Genomic DNA, 23,836 nt, shown 5'->3' on the forward strand with positions numbered 1-23,836 from the left:
GGAGACACTCAGGGTTAAGTGTACTGCTCAGGGACACGATGGTAGTAAGTGGGGTTTGAACCTGGGTCTTCTGGTTCATAGTAAGTAGTTACAGGGACAGTCCCCCACTGGAGACACTCAGGGTTAAGTGTGTTGCTCAGGGACACGATGGTAGTAAGTGGGGTTTGAACCTGGGTCTTCTGGTTCACGGGTGAGTGTGTTAGCCGCTAGGCTACTACACACAATGCTGTAAATGCTGTAAATCTCACCACAACAGTCCAGAGAACAAGTCGAATCCAAGACACTTTTCATAAATCAACCTTTATCAAATTGACTAGAACTAGAGCACTTTAGAAAATGAGACATTTTTAACATGGAGCACTGCACCCCCTCAAAATGGTAATTTTATTAACAAATAACCAGTTTGGTCAATGATTTTATTACATTTGTCCTAAAATACAATTCCATAAAAAAAAGTTCTGTAATGACAGTATAAAAACAAGAAGAACATCAAGAAGTGTTGAGCAGGATCTGGCTTCCCGGGAATACCGAGGTGTCCCCCGTCTCTCCAGACTCAGTCTTGAGGGAGGAGGTCCAGGTTGGCCAGATGCCTCATGGTGGGCCGACCGTGTGGGCAGTTCCATGGTTGCTCCATCTGTCCCATGTGAGTCACCAGCTTCTTCATCTCACTGCTGGTCAGTGCAGTGCCCACCATCACCTAACACAGACGCACACACACACACACACACACGCACACACACACACGCACACACACACACACGCACACACGGGTATAATTGAATGCATGAGCAACAAAAAGTCTACTGAAAAGCACATCACTCACAGACTTGCGACAAGCTCTGGAAGCAAACATCTGCTGGACGCGAGACGGTCGGCACATGACCCCAGGACTGTCGCTCAGCATGAAGATGAGTTCCTCAATGTCACTCGGCCCAAACGTCCAATTCTTACTGGTGGGAAGAGAAACCAACTTCACCCGTTCCATGGGAGGAGCTTCAAAATGCCATCATTCAGAATGTTAAAGTGACAATTCATTTCCTCAAAAAGAAAAGGTGCTTTTGGAAAACACTGACCATCCTCATCAATCTGGAAGTCAAAGCCGTTCTTCTGGAAGATCTCAAGGTTTTCAATGAGCACCGTCTCACTGACAGCAGTCAGATGGAGATTCTGGGGTCTACAAAAAGCCGACAGGAACAGGAAACCCGATGAAAGGCTGTTAAAGGCAGAGTTGAAAAACTGGGCCTACAGCTGCTTACTGGATGAGTCTCTGTCCCTGTAACACGGTGTGCTGCTGCAGCATTTCAAAGTTGTACTTCTCATCTGTGGCATGCTGGTCTATCATGAAGAGGTCAGAGTTCAGCTTAGTGATGATGAAGCCCAGGTTAAACTGTCCAATGATCTCCATCTCTTTAAACATGTCTTTGCTGCGCAAAGAGAAAATTCATAAAAAATTATAATAAAGCTGTGTTTATGTGGGGAGATACTCCAACACTAGTGTAACCAACCTGATCTCCTTCTTCAGCTCTTCCTCTGCATTCTGGTTCTCCGCAGGGTTGATCTTGGCCCGGAAGCGGCGGAACTTCTGCCCGTCTGCCCCGGCCTTTTGCCGCTGCTGCACCTTCTGCATCCTACCAGAAAGGTCCTTCAGACAGAAGTCCAGCATGACCGTCTTCTTTTGAAAAGTTACCGGAGCATCCAATCTGGCACCAGAAGACTTTAACTTCTTTGCATTTGGACTCAGGTTGCTCTGCAGAAATATCTGAGATGGTTCCTGTTCTGAGGGCTCCACAACACTACAGATCAAGTCCACAGATTGACTGTGTTTAGATTTGATATGATGCTTTTCGGGGGCGCCATCAGAGGATTCTAACTCACCATCCCTCTCTGGCACACTGTTAGTGGAGGAACGTTCCGAACGTTCCGTGTCACTTTCAGAGATTCCCTCATATCTGAAAACACTGAGAGAAGATAATTTGTGCGGAGTGTGTTTGACAGGTTCAGAGCTGGTTAAGAAGAGCTCCATCTTCTTCTGGGTTGGACCACTTTTTGGTTCTCGGCTGTCGCTCTTCCCAGGAGGCTGTTGGAGCGAGAAGGCGGCCTTCAAGGCTGCCAGACCCACGGCTGGCTTCCAGCTGGCAGGCCTCCGCTCAGGCTCCATATCAGGGCTCCTCAAGGGAAACGAGTCTTCGCAAGTCTCCGAGTTGCGGCTGGCACGGGTCAGCTGTGTGGTATCTACGGGAGCCACATGACATCTGGTGGTTGCGGCCACATTAGACACTCGTGTGTGTGTGTGTGTGTGTGTATAACCTACTGAGCGTGGTCAGTGTGTTAATGCTGAGCTTGTTCACTCCAGTTTCAAACATGGAAAGCAGGGAGGTCTTTACAATGGCCAGCAGCAGCTTCTCCTGCTGGAGAAACACCTGCCTCTTGTCTGGAGTCACATTCACATCCACACATTCTGGAGAGAGAAAAAACAGGAATATTTCAACGTCAAGTCACACGAAGCTCCAAATTTACACCAATCCTGCTCCACACGTACCAGAGGCAACGGTGATATTCAAGGAGACGAACGGGTACTGATGTCGGTTGTACGTGTGGTAAACTTCATTCACCACCTTGGAGACCTGATTAAGACATTTTTATATCTCAATTCTCCAGCCATAAAAACGCTTGCTGTGTCTTTGTTAATAATGATGTGCTGCGTGTACATTAATGAGGAAAAAAATGATTTTAGCAAATGGCTGCAATATAACAACGAGTGTAGCCACGGTATGTGTGTGTGTGTGTGTGTGTGTGTGTGTATGTACTTTTGCAGGGTCACAAGGCCTTTTGTTGATGAAGTAAAACTGTCTGTCCGTAGAGCTTCGCCCGACACCATGATCCCCTCTGGATATAAAACCCGAGATCCTGCAGACCGAACACACCTGACCTCCAGCACGTATATGTATAAAATACCAGGATGCTCAGGATGGAGGGGCGCGGTCGCTTACGTAAAGAGGTCAGAGGGCAGGTCGCTGGCACCCAGGCTGAACTCCTCCATAACCGCCTCCACGGGTGGCTGTTGCTGAATTGGCAGCAGCGTCTGGAGCTGAAGAAGCCAACAGACACACGAAAAAGCCACTGAGCTCTGATGCTCACCTGCAGCAGAAGTCCAGCAAGCTCAAGACATCTTTTAGTCCACTTGACTCAAAATTTGACCGCCAGTGGCCTGACCCCTCATCTGGACAACAGCCGCGCCCGGTCATTCTTCATCTGCACCGCTACCAGACGAGGAACTGCAGCTCACTTATTTTCATTTGTACTAAGTGTCAGCCTGTGCGTTTCTCATTTAGACATAAATATATTTACCTAGCGTGTGTGTGTGTGCGTGCGTGTGTGTGCGTGTGTGTGAGTGTGTATAAGTGCTCCCTGTTTTTCCGTAAGTCTGTGAAGATTCTCAGTCATCCGGGTGAATTTGTCTGAAAGTTGAGTCGTGGCAACTGGACTTTCTTTCTTTAATGTCAAGACGTTTCATTCTGCATCCACGGAAGTTGGCTTGTGCCCACAAATTTATCCTCCAGGATAAAAATATTTGCTTTTAACGTGTTTTAACGTTTTAACATGCATGATGAATCTGTAATGCATTCATTTCTGACAATATACGTTTTTACCACCAACATAACACGGACCAGAAATAACACAGAGAAAATCCAAAAACTCAAAACGGCGCCCCCTAGGGTCACAAGATACGACAGTGACAGAACACGGAGTCACACCGGCCCGGAAAATCCCCCTGCACCGTCAAGTCCTTCATAACGGGACTGTTCGGTGACTGTTCGGTGACTGTTCGGTGACTGTTCGGTGACTGTTCGATATCGTTCCATACAACAGGGAAACGCTCTACTGACTGTAGAAACACTGTACTTTTCTATTGTATTGACATTAAATGCCAGAGCACTGATAATGACATCTGACCTGTTTGGGTCCGAACACGGCTCCTATGTTGTCCCTCATGCTGCTGCCACCGCTGGTGGCGAGGACTGTGCTGCGTCTGCCCTGGCCGACCTGGTTGCTGCAGGTGATGCGCACTCCGGTGGAGATGATACAGTAAGCCTGAAGCACGTGGATCATCTTGGAATACTCCTGTGGAACAAACACAAACGCAAGTCTGCTGTGGCACCTCACATTCAACACCTTGTCACATGCAATCTTTTTTGGACATTTCACTGCGAGCATGTGACAAAGAAAAATCTTGAACCTTGAATCAGGACCTGATGCTCTGATCCAGTAGCTTATACACAGAAAAAAAGAGAAGAACCAGACCAGAAGCCAGCGCCGTACCTTCTTGATGTTGCGCTGGAACTCTCTGTGCCGTACGGGCAGTGTGCGGAACAGCTGCTGCAGACTGACCGTGGTGCCCTGCTGTCGGGGGTGCGGGCAGCGCCGGGTCAAATGACCACCGTGGTCAAACACAAGACGAGAACCCACCTGTGTCATCTCGTGGCACGTCACCACGGTCACGTCACTGCCAATGGAGAAATCCGGGTTTGTTCACTGGCCACAGAAATTCTCACACGAAGGAACAAACGGGCCAAGTCCACACACCTCAGGGCACAAAGGGAGCTCAGGGCCTCCCCTCGGAACCCAAACGTCTCCACGTGAGTGAGATCGGAGAAGTCCCTCAGTTTAGATGTGTGGTGCTTCAAGGCTTTAAAACAGAAGGTCAGAAGAAGTCATTCAAACACCAGAAGAAAGTAGTAAAAGTCAGTCGATCGTGCAGACTGTGTGGTCTTACTGAGTCCTTCAAAGTTCTCCTCCTCTACACCTCTGCCGTTGTCCGACACCTCCACCAGCTCAGCGCCGAAGTCCTTCAGCTTGATTTCTGCAAAAATATCTCCAAGTTCATTTCTGGATGGACGTTCTGCACGTCTCTGTGGTGGAATCCTTTCCAGTTGGCTCCCACGTACCAACACTGGAGGCGCCTGCATCGATGCTGTTCTCCACAAGCTCCTTCACAGCCGTGGCCAGACTCAGGATGACCTGACCCGAACAGATCTGGTGGACCGAGTGCTTATCAATGGCCTTAATGGCGCCAGCAGCCTCAGCACTTAAAAAAAAAGACACATGCAATTCTAGTGCAATTCTAATGTATTTCTAATGCAGTTCTACGTCACCAGTCCGCACACGGCGCAGAAACCAGCGTCTTACGTGCAGAAAGCGTCCGCGTCAGTCATCCTGCTGCAGGAGTTATTTGACAGTGTTTACACCCAGGTCCAGCTCCACGGACTGCTGACAGCCTTAATATCATGAAACCGGCCCCAGAACGTTACGATGTAATGAAGCTGCACATTGTACAGAGTAAATAACCGCACATGTGAACGTTTCCTGTTCTCCGCGCGTCTTACACGCTTAGTCTCGCGATAGCTCGGCGTTCCTCGAACAAAGACGTTTGACGGAGTCTAGCCTAACAACTCTACTCGCTTATCAAATGTGGGAATTGTATTTTTTTTTTTAAATAACACGTAATGTATGGACATATTATTTTTTAGATAATATTAATCACGGTATTATATTAAGCTTCAGCACAATATTTAACATTCAAAATGGTTTGCACATTATGCAAACCATTTTGTCCGTTAACATAAAGTGAGGCAGCATTGCCTTTCTTTTAAATTTTATTCAGTTACCTACACTTGTTTTTCTTGCTTTTCTAAGAAACTCAATCAGGCAAAAAGATAAGTCGTTTTTCTTAATTTTCAAAATGTTTTTAGTCTTTGGTCCCATCCACAGATATAAACACTTGATGCCGCGTTGAATGTGGCGTATGGGAGCGAATGCGTCAACAGAGCCGCCATCTTGGGAGGGGCTAGAACGTCTATGAGGGCCAAGGTGGAATACAGAATAAAAGAACCGTAAACCCGCAAATTTCAAATATGGTACGTTTCAAATGTCAGACATGTATTTATAACCGAGCAGCGTTTTAAAAAAAAAAAAATAGCATAATTTTATGTTTAAAATGAAAGCTGCATATAGGTATTTTGTTTATTCGAATTTAACTTAAACTACAGTCCGACTACATGCAGAATAATGCAAATACAAACACCTCAAATAGGCCAGCAATTTTCACTGAAGAACCCTGGCAGTCCTCATGAACCACTCGTGCAATTATATATCCAAAAGGTACATTTTTATCCATGAGTTCAGACAAGGAAAACACTTAAAATTTCATAAATGTTAATATTTCATTAATATTTAACATGAAAGATGAACATCTATAGATGATGGCCTAGAAGGTGGGAAGACAGGTGAAAAGTGAAAGTGAGTGATGTGATGCTCCGGTCTGTAACATGAATAACGTTGTTTATCGAACACAAAATTTCGTCACATGCAAATAAAATAAAATGTTACTTCTGAAATGTTACCTAAATGTAAACCTACTATTTCACAAGACTTGTGGGCACTTAATCTTCTTTTGAAATTTGAATATTTCATCATCCCCCTGCTTGACACTACAGTCTCCTGGTGATGTCAGGGACCGAGTGCGAAGCGTTAAGTACTGACTCGTCCTAACAAACGCTGGACGAAAGTGGATATTTATTATAATAAACGTTCTTGCTTGTTTCACAGTCAAGAACTCGCATATTTAATCAGTGATGTGGCACCGGCGTTTTGTGTGGCCATTAAGATAATTTTTCGTTTTGAATAGATGTAAGCTAGTTCGACGACTGTCCCTGTACAGCGGAACATGGCCGGCTGCGGTCCGTGTAGGTAGCCGGTCGCTCTTCTTTCGAACGGTCCTCTACACCGCCTGTTATCCACAGTGGGGGTTTTGTTCAGGAACTCGTGTGCCTTTGAGGCCCGTCTGAAACATGTTTAGCTCGAAAGGGAAACTGACGGCAGAAGAAAGCTCCAGTGGCCGCGGCCAGAGCCCGGGCCACATGCTCGTTCTGAGGACCGTGGGGAGGGGGCAGGAAAGTAGACCGGTCGGTTCGACCGACGACTCCGAGGAGGAGGTCCGATTTGACAGTAAGCCGCTGTTGTGTCCACATTGCTGTTTTGGCCTAGTGACAAGTCCCAGTCCAAAATACATCCGTTTACGTTCACCAGACGGCTCATTTCGAGACGACGCTGAAGTTAGATCCTTATTTGAACGGTCCGTTCCACCTTAAATGCTGCTTAGCAGGCTGTAAAAGTGATTTTGCAGCACACGGTGACACGGGGACACGCTGACAGGCGCCCGGGATTCGAACCCGCAACCTTCTGATTACGGGCCACTGCCCCGTATTAAATATTACGCCCGTATGGAGTATAATTCAGCGAGACATAAAGTCAGAAGCCTGTTTCAGATTAAGGTAAATCTGTATATGGTGGACTCTAAACTACTGGCCCAACACTTTTATTTTTCATAAATCTATGCAAATGAGCAAAGTTCCCAGGTGAATACTACAGTAAAAACAGCGTTGGGCCAGGCAAGTAACACTTCTACTAATCTACATATCCTATTTTACCATAAACAAGTGACATTTCTGTGGCGCCTGTTTATCGGACCTGGAAATTTGTGTTCCCAGGTGAATTTTCAGTTGACTCGGAGATCTTCACCATTTACAGATTTACCTCAATTTCTGAAACGGACGACCTGATTATGTTTCTCGCGGAACTGGACTCCATACAGCAGCATTCAAGGTGGAACGGACAATTCAAACTTCAGCACTGTCTTATCCAGAGCGTCTCATGGGACAGTCCCCCTGGAGACACTCAGGGTCTTCTGGTTCACAGGCGAATGTTTTACCACGAGAAGATATCAGCTGTCCTGTTCGGAATTTTCACTAGTACGTTATGTAATCCTGTATTGGACTGATGTTAAACGTCACACAAGTTCAAAATTCACTGTTAAAAATTGTGACAATTGTTAATGAAATGTTAGCGATAATCACAATGCTTCATAGATTAATAATCCATGCAGGGAAGTCTATTTATTGGGCTGTAATAACAGTCTAATGGCATTAATTTTACAAACAACTGTAATACATGTACAAATGCAGGGCATGCTGTGAAAGAGAAGCTTAGGTTTTGGAGTAAAAGCACATTTTGGAATTAGAAAAATAACATTAATACTTGTGAATTACAATAAAAGCTGGGGTGTACGAGGTGCTATTGTACATTAGATTACATGTTAAATGGTTATATTGAAAGGTTAATGGCAGAAAGATGTACCATCAGTATGTCCTTCGCTGGTGTTACTGTGGGGTGGTGGAGTTGGAGCTGGTGTTTTAGACAGATAAGCTCCTCCGAACGCCACACGCCCCTCCAACCCTGCGTTACTGCTCATTTCTACACTCTACTTTCATAATGGAGCGTGAGAAAACTAATATTGTTGGGCTGATTGCTAAGGTTATTGCTGAAGGTAAGAAAGATTTCAATTCTGCTCCTTTATAAATAATGACATAACAGTAGGACAATGTCTGCTTCTTATTAATAATTTTTCCATTGTTATTTCAAACATGGGATTTTGATTACATTTACAGCATTTACCCGACACCCTTATCCAGAGCGACTTACAATCAGTAGTGACAGGGACAGTCCCCCCCAGAGACACACAGGGTTAAGTGTCTTGCTCAGGGACACGATGGTAGTAAGTGGGATTTCAACCTAGGTCTTCTGGTTCATAGGCGAGTGTGTTACCCACTAGGCTATTACCACCCTAGTAAAATATCATTCTGTTTTGGTGTATCATTAGGGTGGTAGTAGCCTAGTGGGTAACACACTCGCCTATGAACCAGAAGACCCGGGTTCGAATCCCACTTACTACCATTGTGTCCCTGAGTAAGACACTTAACCCTAAATTGCTCCAGGGAGACTGTCCCTGTAACTACTGATTGTAAGTCGCTCTGGATAAGGGCGTCTGATAAATGCTGTAAATGTAAATGTAAATGTAAATCATTTATGGTTACCAGCCTCGCTGAATAATATTGTTAAGGAACAGCTTGGTTCAGGGATCAAGGAAGATTGTTGCAACATCCATAAATATTATAAGGTGAATTGTGGTAAAATTGGTAGTTTTTTATTTTTATTGAATCCAGCTTCAGATTCCGATGACAACTGTGAAGTTCTCATGGCGGGGAAACAGTACACGTCGATCCAGGAGTTCACTGCTGCCATTCCCAACCATCTTCTTCTGGGTTCTCTGCTGGAGCACCTGTGCCTGGTGTATGAGAGGGACCCCACCCGCTCACGCATGCTTTTTAAAGGTAGCACCCATGATTGGTAGCAACATGTTGGAAATGACATTAGTCCTGCATGGGTTTTCTGCAGATCCTTAAAAAGTCTTCAGTTCAATTTTCCAAAATTAAGGAATTAAATATAATCTTAAATCTATAGTTTAAAGGTCTTAAAAATACTGCAGATCCGATAAATCTAATTAAATAAGCCTTCAGTCTTTCAGTCCCCGGTCAAGTCCCTGGTCACTGCTCGCATAGAAATTAAATGACTCACAAATAGTACAAACTGAAAATATTGCAGTCACCCCCCCTAGTGGCTTGCAGCAGTACAGGTCACATACTTCAGCTGACTGAAGTCTCACTTCTGTCGGATGTGACGTGTTTGGTCACATGACTTTTGATTCGGAGACATATAGTTAGACGCCGCATGACGCGCTGCATCGTACGTCAACCTCGCCGCCATATTGCGATAGGCTGTGCTGTGGAGTGAAGCATATACACGTCTATGGAGAGAAGTGCATAAAAATGCCTCACTCTTGTGCTACTTGGGGCTGTACAAACCGCTGTACGCTCCAAACCAGATCCCGGGGGATTACATTTCATAGGTAAGGCTGGACAATTGTTTTGAATATATTTGGCCATTATAAAATCCCATTTTATAAGTCTTAACCTTAGCTAAGCTAGGCTAAGCTAGCAAAGCTATGCATCCCTGTGTTCAAGTCAGCCTCCAAACAACGTTTTGGCTAAACGTAAGAACTATAATACGGGATTTTATAATGGCCAAATATAATCAAAACAGTTGTTTAGCCTTACCAGGGTTTGTCGTTCGACAGTAATGTAAAGAGTTTTTTGTGATAATTTAATTTTGTAGAATATTGTATTTTGAAAGCACTGGGCATTTCAAGTTGTTATAAGTAGTTTGTATGTTTCACTTTGAAATTAAACATTTCACTATTAGTATGCGACTTTTCATTGATATACAAGCAAGTGTCCTTTATCATATCACAATCGCAATATTGATCTCAATAATCACAATATGTCTTTTTCCCTCATTGTGGGACTGGATCAAAGTGGCTGTAATTCTGCACTGAGGCTGAGTTTCGGAAAGAGGCTTCAGATACAGTATTAGGGGACAAACAAGATGAGGTCAGGGGACCTTTAATATTGACAAAGGCTTAAAAATCACTGAAATTAGGAAGGAAAATAATAATCAAATAATGATATTTGATTAAGATAAAATACAATTAATATTGTATTTTAGAAAGCCCTCACAATGTCTGCCAGGAAAAACTTGGACTTGGACAATTTGCTCTTGGACAATCGTAGTTGACGACCCTGATGGAGGGTTTTAAATTGTATGAAAGTGGCCTTTAAAAAGATCTTAAATTTTTTAAACCTGCAGAATCCCTGCCCGCCCGCATACTTTATTGTTATTAATCATATTTAATTATTGACATATTTAATTTTTTCTTCATCAGTGATTGGGCACCGTCTTGCGGCCATGAACCTCCTCTCTCCTTTGGCGGTCAGTGATGAGTTCAGCACAGTGAGACTGCAGCATAACCGGGCTTTTTCCGAGCTGCTGCACGCAGCCAACTCTTCACTCTTCTCACAGGTACACACGCCAACACAGTCTGGTTACAGTGGGACAAACCGGGAGTGGTGGTAGTGGGTAACACACTTGCCTATGAACCAGAAGACCCGGGTTCAAATCCCACTTACTACCATCGTGTCCCTGAGCAAGACACTTACATTTACTTACAGTCTCCCTGAAGCAACTTAAGGTTAAGTGTCTTGCTCAGGGACACAATGGTAGTAAGTGGAATTTGAACCCGGGTCTTCTGGTTCACAGGCGAGTGTCTTACCCACTTACCCCTAAGTTGTTCCATGGGGGGACTGTCCCTGTAACTACTGATTGTAAGTCACTCTGGATAAGGGTATATTCATATTCATACTGTCAGACAGATGCAGAGAAACAGTTGTACATTTTTGTTTTATTTAATTCATTTTTCCTTCTCTGAACAGGATAGTAGATTATCAAGTAATGATGCCCAGAGTGCTTTTTCAAGGTAGGAATAAAATGTTTTTTGTATTTTTTTAAACTTCCCTCTCTGTTACTTTTGAATATTAATTTATTTTTAAATTTCAGAACAAAAGATGGTCTTTTCCAGCCACAAACGTCACGATATATTAGTGAATTTGAAGAGATCTGTCCTCTAGGCAAAGGTTCTTATGGCAGAGTGTTTAAGGTGAAGAATTTTAGTGTCAACTCTTCCAAACTGACTAGTTCCACTGTGCTTCCCAGAATCTTATTTAAACTTTCTGTTCCCTCAGGTCATAAATAAACTGGATGGCCAGAAGTATGCAGCAAAGAAAATTTTAATAAAGAGCGTGAACAGGAATGACTGCATGAAGGTTAGTCGGTTGAACGTTTTTTTTTTGGTATGTGTAATACTGCTGCCCTCATGTGGCCTGATAACACCACTGTCTTTCAGGTCCTGAGGGAGGTTAAAGTCTTGTCCAGCCTTCAGCATCCCAACATAGTGGGTTATCACACAGCATGGATGGAGCATGTGCAGACCACCACATCCAGTACGTTTCTATTGGACACTGACACCTTAACCTCTCTAACCATCAGCTGCTGAATTCCCAATAATTCCCAAACATTCTGTTCTTCTGTCCGTCAGGCACTAAAACCCTCATAAATGCCAACCCACTCGCTCTGGAAACGCTCTTACTGACAAAGGGGTGAGCTATTAAAATATAAACATTGAGGCTTTTGTGTCTCAGTATTGGACTGATTTAGCAGTATTAATAATTAATATTTTCCACAATGTTATTAAAATGTAATATGTATGTATGTAATATACATTGCAGATAGGGCTGCACGATTTGGGGAAAAAGACATATTGCAATTATTGAGATCAATATTGCGATATGCGATATGATAAAGGGCACTTGCTTGTATATCAATGAAAAGTCGCATACAAATTACTAATAGTGAAATGTTTAATTTCAAAGTGAACATACAAACCACTTATAACAACTTGAAATGCCCAGTTTACTGTCGAACAACAAACCCTGGTAAGGCTAAACAACTGTTTTCATTATATTTGGCCATTATAAAATCCCGTATTATAGTTCTTACGTTTAACCAAAACGTTATTTGGAGGCTGACTTGAACACAGGGATGCATAGCTTTGCTAGCTTAGCCTAGCTTAGCTAAGGTTAAGACTTATAAAACGGGATTTTATAATGGCCAAATATATTCAAAACAATTGTCCAGCCTTACCTATGAAATGTAATCCCCCGGGATCTGGTTTGGAGCGTACAGCGGTTTGTACAGCCCCAAGCAGCACAAGAGTGAGGCATTTTTATGCACTTCTCTCCATAGACATGTATATGCTTCACTCCACAGCAGAGCCTATCGCAATATGGCGGCGATGTTGATGTACGTCCACCCATATGTCTATGTGTGTCACGAATCTGAGGTCTCCATTGAACCGAATCGAAAGTCATGTGACCAAACACGTCACATTTAAATCGCAGCTTTTTGCATTCATGTAATCGCATAAACTGACATCGCGATTACGATTAGATTAATCGTGCAGCACTAATTGCAGACATAAACAGATTGTGTTATTTGTATTTATTCAGTTAGTATATTGTTTACTTAATGCTTTACAATATCTGTAAATCACAGAACAGGAAAAAGAAATGCTGCGTAATTGAATAAGTTGAGTAAATGTGTGTGTATGCAGATGCACGGAGAACAATAGCAGCAGTGACGGCTCATCCATACTCTTTGAGAATTCTGGGTGTCCAAAAGAGATGGCATCAGAGGCCACACCTCAAAGTCCTGCCCTCACCGTGCTCCCCAACACTTCATCTACTGTGTGTCTGAAAAACGGACTCCACTTGGAAAACTTTGTTCCATGTGTGTTCTTGGGGTCCCCTCTGGCTCCTGCACTGGACGCCTGCCCTGTGATGAGCTGGGAAGGCTCTGCGCTCACAGAGGACAATATGAGCACGAGCAGGGCGGAGATAACCTCCTGCAACAGCATGGCCGCCCGACAGTGCTCTGATAAAAAACAATCAGAGGTACCATTTCACACATTCCCTCTTCTGGATGGATGTTTCAAGTACATTATGATGGGGCTGTCAGTGGAGACAGGATCAGATCCTAACTGGACCCCCTTGTCATAGACCAGGGCCAGCAGGATATTGGCAATGGTAAATTATTGGGAGATGTGGCTGAAGATCCCAGAGGAGATAACCATCACAAGCATCACTGATTTAGCTGAGGCTAAAATGATTAGCTCCCTTACAAAATGTGTCCATAAATATCTCAGTTAACATCAAGTGTTTGTTATTTTGGAACATAAAAATGTCCTCTAAATTTAATTAGGATACTGAACATTATTAACCCTCTGGTCATGAATAGTCTTTCTGAGGGGGGGTGTTGCATGTGTTCTAATGTGTGTTTCCCTGTACAGGTTAACCTCCACCTCATGCTGTACATTCAGATGCAGCTGTGTGAACGTTCCCTCAAAGACTGGATACAGGAAAGGAACAACCAGTTTACAGACAGCACAGGTCGACTAAAAAATTAGGACTGTTGAATGGAAATATTTATCTTTAAAAATCAAGGTTCGGTACTTTACATATGAACAGTAAAGTTCCTTATGTGTTCAAATGGGTAGAATAAACACAAACATTTCTTTGTAGTTTAATGGCAAAATGCAGTTTTTAGGGATTTATCTTTGGTAATTTACTTTGTAATATACTTGGTATAAAGGTGTCATACTGATACTGTTCTGTTCAAGGTGGTGACAGCTCCACAGAAGACGAACAAGCTTTTAATATCCTGCATAGAATTCTAAAAGGGGTGCAGTACATTCACGCAAGGGGGATTATGCACAGAGACCTGAAGGTATGTTAATCTCTTAATTAGGGGTAGGGAACTCTTGTGCTACTGAACACAGTATTACCAGTATTTAGTCCAAAAGTGAGTGTGTTCAAGTTTGTCATTAGTTTAGGAGCAAATGTTTTGTTCTTGTTGAAATCTAGTAATATTCAGCACAAAAAACCTGTACTGAATGTAACAGTTCTGGTATTGGTACTGAAACATTTAGAACATTTGAACAGTTTTGTTTATAAAGTAAAATATTGTTTCTTTGACTTTTTTTGATAACTATTTTAGGGGTCTGTGAAAAACTGCTTTTTTTCCCAAATATTCTTTATTTTGCATGAAGAATACATTTTCTGCCATTCTATGAGGTCCTAAATTGCGATGACTGAACAAATACAAGAGGTGGGGAATAACATACACTGCTCAAAAAAATAAAATAAAGGGAAGTCACACTCAAAATTAAAGTGGAAAAACACAAGTCAAAATGGGGCTCAGTAATGTGTGTGGCCTCCACGTGCCTGTATGACCTCCCTACAACGCCTGGTCATGCTCCTGGTCTCCCAGACCTGGACTAAAGCATCCGCCAACTCCTGGACATACTGTGGTGCAACGTGGCGTTGGTGGATGGCACGAGACATCAACAACAACAACAACAACATTTATTTCTTATGTAGCCCATAATAACATACAGTATGTCTCAATGGGCTTTGACAGGCCCTACAGTTGACACCCCCACACTTGACCCTTCTGCACACAAAAAAAACTCCACACAAAAAAACTCTAGGAGAGAGAAAAAAAGAAAGGAAGAAACGTTGGGAAGGAGTGATACAGAGAGGGACCCCCTTCCAGGGTAGAGTGAGCCTGCAAATGGTGTCAGTGCAGGGTTGGGGATGATATAATAATAAGTCCTACGGTTGTAGGGTTGGAGAAGTCCAGGATGTATTCAGTGTCATGGTCTAGATTACGTGTCCATAATGATGTTACTGGTCCATTTGAAGATCCCTGAAGCTGTAGTGGTGGTGGTGGCTGTGGTGACCCTCTGGTTTGTTTCATGGTATGTCCTTGTAAAGCAGTTGTCAGGAACCAGAATTTATTTGCTGGTCTCTTCACTGGGGTCTGCCAGTAGTCTGGGTGCTTGATTCCGTGTCTCGGAGGAAAACAAACAGAAGCAGCGGCAGACGGTTACACTGTACGACCGATACTGAAATATGTGGTTATAATGGTATATTGGTGCTACAGTGGCCCGGTACCCTAACTAGGACAGCCTAACTAGGGTGAATTTAACTTTGTCTGTGTCTAACAGGGGGACTCTGTGATAAACTGGACTTTATAATTGACACTGCGTCAAAGTGAAGTGAAATGAGGGTCTAGGACTTTAGCAAAAAGCCAGAGAAAACAGATAGGTTTTGCGATTGGATTTAAACACTGAGGCTGTTTCTGAGTCCCGGACGCTGACAGGCAAGCTGTTCCGCAACTGCGGAGCTCTATAGGAGAAGGATCTGCTCCCAGCTGGGACCTTCTGCACCTTTGGTACCAGTAGTGACCCCGCACCCATTGATCGAAGGTGGCGTGGCGGGTTGTAAAGAACCAAAAGTTCACTCAGGTACTGTGGGGCGAGACCATTTAGCTTTATAGGTCAAAAGTAGGATTTTGTGGTCAATCCTAAGTTTGATGGGCAACCAGTGCAGTGATTGTAAGACTGGGGTGATGTGGTCAAATTTCCTGGTTCTGGTTAGAACTCTGGCTGCAGCATTCTGTACTAGCTGGAGTTTACTCATGCACCTACTAGAGCATCCAGACAATAATGCATTGCAGTAATCTAACCTTGATGTAATAAATGCATGGACCAACTTTTCTGCATCATGCATTGAAATGATATTTCTTATTTTCGCAATATTTTTAAGGTGAAAGAATGCTATCCTAGTGACATTATCTACGTGCGAACTGAATGAGAGACCTGCATCAATGATGATACCTAGATCCTTCACTTCAATACTCGGTGAGATAGAAAGGCTATTGTGTAGTCAGCCAGTTTATGCCTGGCTGCTTGAGGCCCGATTACAAGCGCTTCTGTCTTGTCAGGGTTTAACAGGAGAAAGTTGGTGAGCATCCACTGTCTAATCCACTGACTATAGACCAAGATGGCGGCGCGTACACATCGCGAGGCTCAGCGTCTCTCCAGTTTCTGCAGTTTTGCGGTAATTTTCTTGCTCATGTCGGGGCTGTTCGTGCAGAACAGTAGTGCCTCAACATCGTACTCCCGACAAGAGCTTTTGGATATTGGTTCTCGTAATTTTAACAGTTTTATCAGCAATCTTGAACTCATCCCTGAGATCGGCAGAACACCCGAGGCGGCGCACCCTACCCGACCGGGCGGAAGTGCTCGAAGACGCCGTCGAGACCGTAAACAAAGGCGGGGGAAGCGCGGAGGGCTAAGAGCTAAGCTAAAGCTAACACCACACCGGCTCTCTTTGCCCAGCATTCTTCTCGCCAATGTACGGTCACTGGTGAACAAAATGGATGAGATTCGACTCCGAATCAACCACAGCAAGAAACTCTGGAACTGCAATGTCATGATTTTCACTGAAACATGGCTAAACAACGGAATACCGGACAATGCTATTGCTCTAGCTGAGCACCACATTCTCCGGGCAGACAGAACGGTGGATGACTCCGGTAAGACCAGAGGTGGGGGATTGTGCATCTATGTTAACAAAGCCTGGTGCACGAACTCTACTATCATTGGGAGACACTGCTCAGCTAACCTAGAGTTTCTCATGGTTAAGTGCAGACCGTTCTATCTGCCGCGGGAGTTCACATCCACCATTATAACTGCCACTTACATTCCTCCTGATGCTGATGCCAAGCTTGCTATGAACGAACTTCATGCAGCCATCAGTAAACAACAGACTGATCACCCAGAGGCTGCATACATTGTGGCGGGCGATTTTAATCATTCCAATTTGAAGACGGTATTTCCTAAATTTCATAAAAACATTCTCTGTCACACCAGAGGAAACAAAACTCTGGATCAAGTTTATACAAACATGGCTGAAGCCTATGCTGTGACCCCCCTCCCCCACTTCGGACAATCAGATCACCTTTCTTTGTTTCTCACCCCCAAGTACTCCCCCCTCATCAACCGTGTGAAGCCATCAGTGAGGACCATCAAAGTGTGGCCAGCGGGGGCTGACATCACACTCCAGGACAGGTTCCAACACACAGACTGGAGTATGTTTGCTTCACAGGCCACCTGTGGCTCTCACACGGACATCGACATCTACACCTCCTCTGTTCTGAACTACATTAACACCACCATAGACACGGTTACTACTCAGAAACAGATCACCACATACCCTAATCAGAAGCCTTGGATGAACAAGGAGGTGCGTCTCCTGCTGAAGGCACGCAACAATGCCTTCAGATCGGGTGATGCACAGGCCTACGGCATTTCCAGGGCGAACCTGAAGAGGGGCATCAAAAAGGCCAAGCACTGCTACAAACTAAAGCTAGAGGAATACTTCTCCAATGCTGATCCTCGACGCTTGTGGCAGGGCATTCAGGCCATTACAGACTATAAACCCAGCAACTCAGCCCCCACAACCACAGATGTCCTCTTTCTGAATGAGCTCAACGACTTTTATGCTCGCTTTGAAAGAGACAACAAGCAACCTGCTGTCAAGATCCCCTCATCTACCGACCACTCGCCCATCATACTCACCTCCTCAGATGTTTGCACTGCACTGAGTCGGATAAACGCGCGCAGAGCTGCTGGACCAGACGGCATCCCGGGGCGCGTACTTAGAGCATGTGCAGAGCAGCTCGCTGGCGTATTCACGGACATTTTTAACATGTCTCTCGCCCAAGCAGCTGTTCCAACATGCCTCAAATCCACCTCCATTGTACCAGTGCCGAAACATTCTAGTCCAACATGCCTGAATGACTACCGCCCTGTAGCACTCACACCCATAATCATGAAGTGCTTCGAGCGGTTAGTCCTGGCACATCTGAGGGACTTCCTCCCACCAACTCTGGACCCACACCAGTTTGCGTACCGTAGCAATAGGAGCACAGAGGATGCAGTCTCCATAGCGCTGCACTCTGTACTCACACACCTGGACAAGCAAAACACATATGCACGGATGCTGTTTGTTGATTTCAGCTCAGCATTTAACACTGTCATCCCCTCTAAGCTAATCTCTAAACTTAGAGCCCTGGACATCAACACCTCACTTTGCAACTGGATCATGGACTTTCTGACCAGCAGACCACAGCATGTAAGGTCAGGCCACATCCGCTCCACTACTGTCACGCTCAACACTGGTGTACCACAGGGCTGTGTGCTGAGCCCCTTCCTCTACTCCCTCTTCACCCATGACTGCCGACCTATGTATGGATCAAACTCCGTTATTAAGTTTGCAGATGACACCACGGTGATAGGTCTCATCGACAACAACGATGAGACTGCCTACAGGGAGGAGGTCCAGCATCTGGCCACTTGGTGCACAGAAAATAACCTTCTTTTAAACACCACCAAGACCAAGGAGCTCATTGTGGACTTCAGGAGGGAGAGAAGAGGCTCGCATGATCCCATCCACATCAATGGGATGACTGTGCAGCCTGTTACATCCTTCAAGTTCCTGGGGACCCACATCTCAGAGGACCTGTCCTGGAGCATTAACACCTCCAGCCTGGTCAAGAAGGCTCACCAGCGCCTCTTCTTCTTGAGAACATTAAAAAAGAACCAGCTACCCACTACCATCCTGTTGAACTTTTACCGCTCTACAATAGAGAGCATCCTTACCAGCTGTCTCACAGTGTGGTATGGAAGCTGCACTGTTGCTGAGCGTAAGGCGATGCAGCGGGTGGTGAAAACTGCCCAGCGCATCACAGGGACTCCACTTCCATCCATTGAGGAAATCCAGAGGAAGCACTGTCTGCGTCGAGCTCACAGTATTCTTAAGGACTCCTCCCACCCGGCCCACGAACTGTTCTCTCTCCTGCCTTCAGGCAGACGGTTCAGGCTACCACGGACAAGAACCAGCAGACTTAGGAACAGCTTTTTTCCCAGAGCTGTTTCCTTGCTGAACTCCTCTGCTCCCCCCATTCACTCTTGATAATCACTGCACTGCACATATCACTTTGTACTGCACATATCACCTTATGTATAGCACATATCACTTTATGTATATATATATAACTTAACTTATTTGAACTGTATCCTGCACTTGCTGCTTATTGCACTTCTGGTTAGACCTAAACTACATTTCGTTGCCCTGTACTTGTACATGTGTAATGACAATAAAGTTGAATCTAATCTAATCTAATCTAATGTGCTCCAGACAATTCTCTATGTTGTTCAGCTGCTGCCTCTGATCTGGCATTGCTGACAGATACAGCTGTGTGAAAGCTAATACCGTGTTTGCGGATGGCGTCACGTAAAGGTAACATGTATAGGGAAAAAAGTAACGGACCTAGGACAGAACCTTGTGGAACACCAAACTCGACTTTACTATGTGAAGATGAAACACCATTGATGTCCACAAACTGATATCGGTTGGTCAAATATGATCTGAACCATTCAAGGGCTGTTCCCTTAATCCCAATAACATTCTCCAACCTGGCAAGGAGAATAGCGTGATCGATAGTGTCAAACGCTGCACTCAGATCAAGCAGGACAAGCAGCGAGATGCGTCCCTGATCAGAGGCCAACAGCAGGTCATTAACCACTTTAACCAGCGCTGTCTCAGTGCTATGATGGGGTCTAAATCCTGATTGATATACTTCATGGATATTGTTACAGTCTAGGTATGCGCTCAGCTGCTGGGCTACGACTTTTTCTAAGATTTTTGATATGAACAGAAGGTTTATAATTTGGTTTATAATTTATTTAAGAAGGTTTATAATTTATCGGTCTATAATTTGAAAGCTGACTGCGATCAAGATCTGGCTTTTTAATCAGGGGTCTAATGACTGCTACCTTGAACGAACTTGGTACGTGGCCGGTGCTAAGCAACCAGTTAACAATTTTGAGGATAGAATTTATAATATTGGGTGCTGTTTGCTTAAGGAACCTTGTTGGAATCGGATCCAAAGCACAAGTACATTGATTTGACAACAAGATTAATTTGATTAATTCATGCTCTTTAATAGGGTTGAATCGTTCTAATCGGTGGTCGTCTATTAGAAGATTATTTTCCATGGAAATATTGGCGGAGCTATTTGTTGTGCTTTTAATCTTATCTCTATTTGCGACTATTTTAGTATTAAAGAAATTCATAAAATCATCGCTACTATGTTGATATTGAGTGGTAGTATCCGTTTCTGTCTTATTCCTGGTTAGTTTGGCTATAGTTTTAAACAGGAATCCGGGATTTGTGTCTATTAACGAGGACAGATACGTTGATCGAGCCGAGCTAAGAGCCTTCTTATAGTTAAGTATTCGGAATATGTTTCATTTACTTCGACGCCATTTGCGTTCTAATTTCTGGGCGGTCTTCTTAAGCGAGCGCGTGTGATCATTATACCAAGGAATTAAGTTTTTATTTCTTACTATCTTCCTTTTGAGGGGAGTTCAGCGGGGTCTGACGGTGAGTTTATTAGCGTTGATAAATCTGGTAAGGTATTAATAAACCTCTGTGCAAAACCTCAATAACTCTGGGAGAGAGAAAAAAATTAAGGAAAAAACCTTGGGAAGGAGTGATTCAGAGAGGGGCTGTGGTGACCCTCTGGTTTGTTTAGTCTTGTTTGCAGTTCATTGCTCGGGACTAGGATTAATCTGGTGGTCTGTCCCCTGGAGTCTGCAGGTGGTCTGCGTGCTTGATTCAGTGCCTTGGAGGGAACAAACAGTGCCACGGTGTAGGTTTACGTTTTAATTTTACGAGTACAGTTTTGACAGTTCGTATCCCCTGCTGCAACAGATTCGTAAGCGTAGTACACCGGACTGTCATATTTTCAAATTAAATAATATGATTCAGTCTTTTCAAATTTGTGATTTAGTCAAATACAGGCTGCCCACTGCTCACCAAGGGTGATGGTTAAATACAGAGGACACATTTCACTGTGTCACCGTGTGCTGTGCTGCAATGTTTCACAATCACTTTCACTTTTTCCAAAACAATATATATACACAATTATTTGGAGTTGGTTGAAGTAATGATAAAATATAGCATCATAAATAGAACTCTCAGGCTGTACAGATTAATACAGTTGACCCCAGAAATCCACAGAGGTGCGTGCTCAAGAAAATGAAGAAGCCCGGTCTGAAGCCGTGAAACATCAGCCAGAAAGCATAGGAACTGAGAAGTGGTCTGTGGTCACCACCTGCAGGCGTGGTGACCATTTCCACCTGTTGTCTATATTCCATTTGAACAACAGCATGTGAAATTGATGGCCAGTGTTGCTTCCTAAGTGGACAGAAGTGTGATCGAGTTACATTATGTTGTTTAAGTGGTCCCTTAATTTTTTTTTGAGCAGTGTAATTTTACCTTGTGACATTCTGCCTTCAAAAATATGTGTCTTTAAAACACTTTGTTCTTCTTGGAATGGACATTTGCTTAATCGTTGTAAGAAACTGTCAACTTTTTTTGCTAGCCAAGAAATATATTTTTACATGGACCAGACCACCATATCAAGATTGGGGACTTTGGACTGGCCTGCAGGGACATTATAGCAGATGATCATGAAGAAAGGCCCAGTACCTCCAACAAAACTGGTATGAAAAAATTTCCAGTTTGTTCATTAATTAATGATGAATAAAAAAATTGTTTAAAACAATTTAGAAACAAGTATCCAACTGAACGTAAAATATAAAAAAAATGTGACAAGAACACATATATCATGTAAGTCATATAAATCTTTGTAATTATGAAATGAAGTGTAGAGCTTAAGATGAAAGTTAATTCTTGAATTAATGTTATTATTACATTTCCGAAGGATCCACACACACTTCAGGTGTTGGGACATTTGTGTACGCAGCTCCAGAACAGCTCCACGGATCTCACTATGACTCAAAGGTATATTATTATTCTCAACACCATTTTAAACGTTTTTCACTTTTATTGTGGACCTGGTTGTTAAATTCATTTCAGGAGTCATAAAGTGAAAAGTAGATGAACATTATGTGTGCTTTACAGTCGGACATGTTCAGTGTCGGGGTGATTGCTGTGGAGCTTTTTCAGCCTTTTGGGACTGAGATGGAGCGAGTTCACTGGCTCAGCGAGCTCCGTCAAGGAAACTTACCTGAAACACTTACCCAGAAGATGCCTCGCTTGACCCATTATATCAAATTGCTGACCGGTTCAGATCCATCCCTGCGGCCCAGTGCATTACAGCTCCTGGAGAGCGAGCTCTTCAGCACCAGAGATATGGTAAATTTAACTGAAGCCTTAATAAAAATATAATAGTATGTATGTATACTTTTAAATTCTATATTTTGGGCAGAAATTAAAACAATAATGAATATTAATGGATAAACTGTGTTATAATTGCAATTAAACTGGCAAGGTAATCCTATAGAGAAGAGTATTGTATTGTATTGTCTCCTGTCCTGTCTTTGTTTGTTGTACATAGATATAGTTAGTATTAGTACTTTTTAAAACTTCTAGTTAACTTGTAACTTCTAGTTATATAATCTCTTGTGAATATATTTTGATATTCTTAAAAATGTTGGGGGCTTGGGCATTCCAATACGCTGTATACTGTGTATATGGTAGCATTGACTATAAAGATCTTGACTTCACTTCAATTGTTACAAGTGTAGCACTGGAATCAAACCAGTAAGCATGCCATATGTGGCATTTTTTATCTTTGCATTATGATGTAAGTCTTGGAAACTGTCTTAGAATTGTTGTACTGGTCTGTTTAATTTGAGGTTATCAACAGTCTGCAGAAGAGGATTGACGAGCAAGAGGAGGAGCTTCTTCAGCTCCGAAAAGAAATCCAAGAGCTTCGGACCTCACAGAGTGCAGCTGGGGGGACAGATCAGAGCTAATGCTCATTAACATACTTTCATGAACATTTAAGTAATTTTTGGATTCAAATGCCTGTATGTTTTGACTACTGAGTGCCATATATTTAAGTTATTAAAACTGTAAAGAAATCAAAAATTGTGGTTATTTAAAATATACTAAAACTACATTGGACATTGGTGGCCCAGCAGGTAAGGAAGCAGACTTGTAATCAGAAGGTTGAATTTTCATATTCACCCATTATCCATGAAAAAAAGAATTAGAATTATTTTATGAATTTATGAATTTTAACCGGGTATTGGGGAATGAAGGACTGATTAAAGTGACTAGGCATGTCACGTTCTTTTAGGCCCCGTCCGTGTACGGGAACTGCACTGTCGCTGAGCAGAAGGCCCTGCAGCGGATAGTGAAGACAGCAGAGTGCATCATCGGGGTTCCACTTCCACCCATCTCTCAGCTCTACGAGAAACACATCATCTGTCAAGCTCGGAACATAATGAAGGACTCTCACTGGCCCTCATGTGCCCTGTTCTCCTTCCTACAGTCTGGTAGACGTTCCGCAGCATCAGAACTAACTGCCAGATGCTGAAAGAGCTATTTCAATACCTCTTAAATAGTAATCTGTCACAATGAGGTAATTCTGTTAGTTCACACAGATCTGCTGCGATGCGTTGCCAGGGACCACCAGGTAAAGTAGAGGTCCTCGTCGCTGTGTGGACATTTTCTCAATGCAGAATTGGCATGTTGACATCAACTGA

At 43.5% G+C, this 23,836-nt stretch overlaps 2 protein-coding genes across 5 annotated transcripts; one reads left to right on the forward strand and one right to left on the reverse strand.

Moving 5' to 3' along the window:
* Window positions 1–358: 358 nt before the first annotated feature.
* Window positions 359–5,391, reverse strand: pms2 (PMS1 homolog 2, mismatch repair system component). Of its 3 annotated transcripts, none has more exons than XM_028989622.1 (15): window positions 5,188–5,391; window positions 4,947–5,086; window positions 4,775–4,861; window positions 4,585–4,687; window positions 4,321–4,504; window positions 3,955–4,122; window positions 2,991–3,088; window positions 2,808–2,907; window positions 2,540–2,624; window positions 2,312–2,458; window positions 1,506–2,232; window positions 1,257–1,424; window positions 1,074–1,174; window positions 824–993; window positions 359–697 (listed from the first exon to the last, which is right to left on the reverse strand). In XM_028989622.1, exons 1-15 carry the CDS (start codon window positions 5,211–5,213, stop codon window positions 554–556), a joined length of 2,448 nt encoding a protein of 815 aa, XP_028845455.1. In that variant the 5' UTR covers window positions 5,214–5,391; the 3' UTR covers window positions 359–553. The 3 variants fall into 3 exon arrangements, 2 of the variants coding, with proteins under 2 accessions (XP_028845455.1, XP_028845456.1); XR_003750569.1 differs by having other exon boundaries at window positions 562–697; window positions 824–950; XM_028989623.1 differs by lacking the exon at window positions 359–697 and having other exon boundaries at window positions 774–950.
* Window positions 5,392–6,693: 1,302 nt separating this feature from the next.
* eif2ak1 (eukaryotic translation initiation factor 2-alpha kinase 1) lies at window positions 6,694–23,205 on the forward strand. 2 transcript variants are annotated; one of them, XM_028989625.1, is made up of 16 exons: window positions 6,875–7,005; window positions 7,548–8,383; window positions 9,060–9,227; window positions 10,676–10,812; window positions 11,223–11,266; window positions 11,347–11,446; window positions 11,532–11,612; window positions 11,693–11,789; window positions 11,885–11,945; window positions 12,959–13,298; window positions 13,694–13,793; window positions 14,024–14,130; window positions 21,703–21,823; window positions 22,045–22,124; window positions 22,245–22,478; window positions 22,982–23,205. In XM_028989625.1, the coding sequence occupies exons 2-16, from the start codon at window positions 8,329–8,331 to the stop codon at window positions 23,099–23,101; spliced, it is 1,845 nt and encodes a 614-aa protein (XP_028845458.1). In that variant the 5' UTR covers window positions 6,875–7,005; window positions 7,548–8,328; the 3' UTR covers window positions 23,102–23,205. The 2 variants fall into 2 exon arrangements, with proteins under 2 accessions (XP_028845457.1, XP_028845458.1); XM_028989624.1 differs by lacking the exon at window positions 7,548–8,383 and having other exon boundaries at window positions 6,694–7,005.
* Window positions 23,206–23,836: the final 631 nt, after the last annotated feature.

Source organism: Denticeps clupeoides, chromosome 8 (genome assembly GCF_900700375.1).
Source record: "Denticeps clupeoides chromosome 8, fDenClu1.1, whole genome shotgun sequence".
Lineage (NCBI taxonomy): Eukaryota > Metazoa > Chordata > Actinopteri > Clupeiformes > Denticipitidae > Denticeps > Denticeps clupeoides.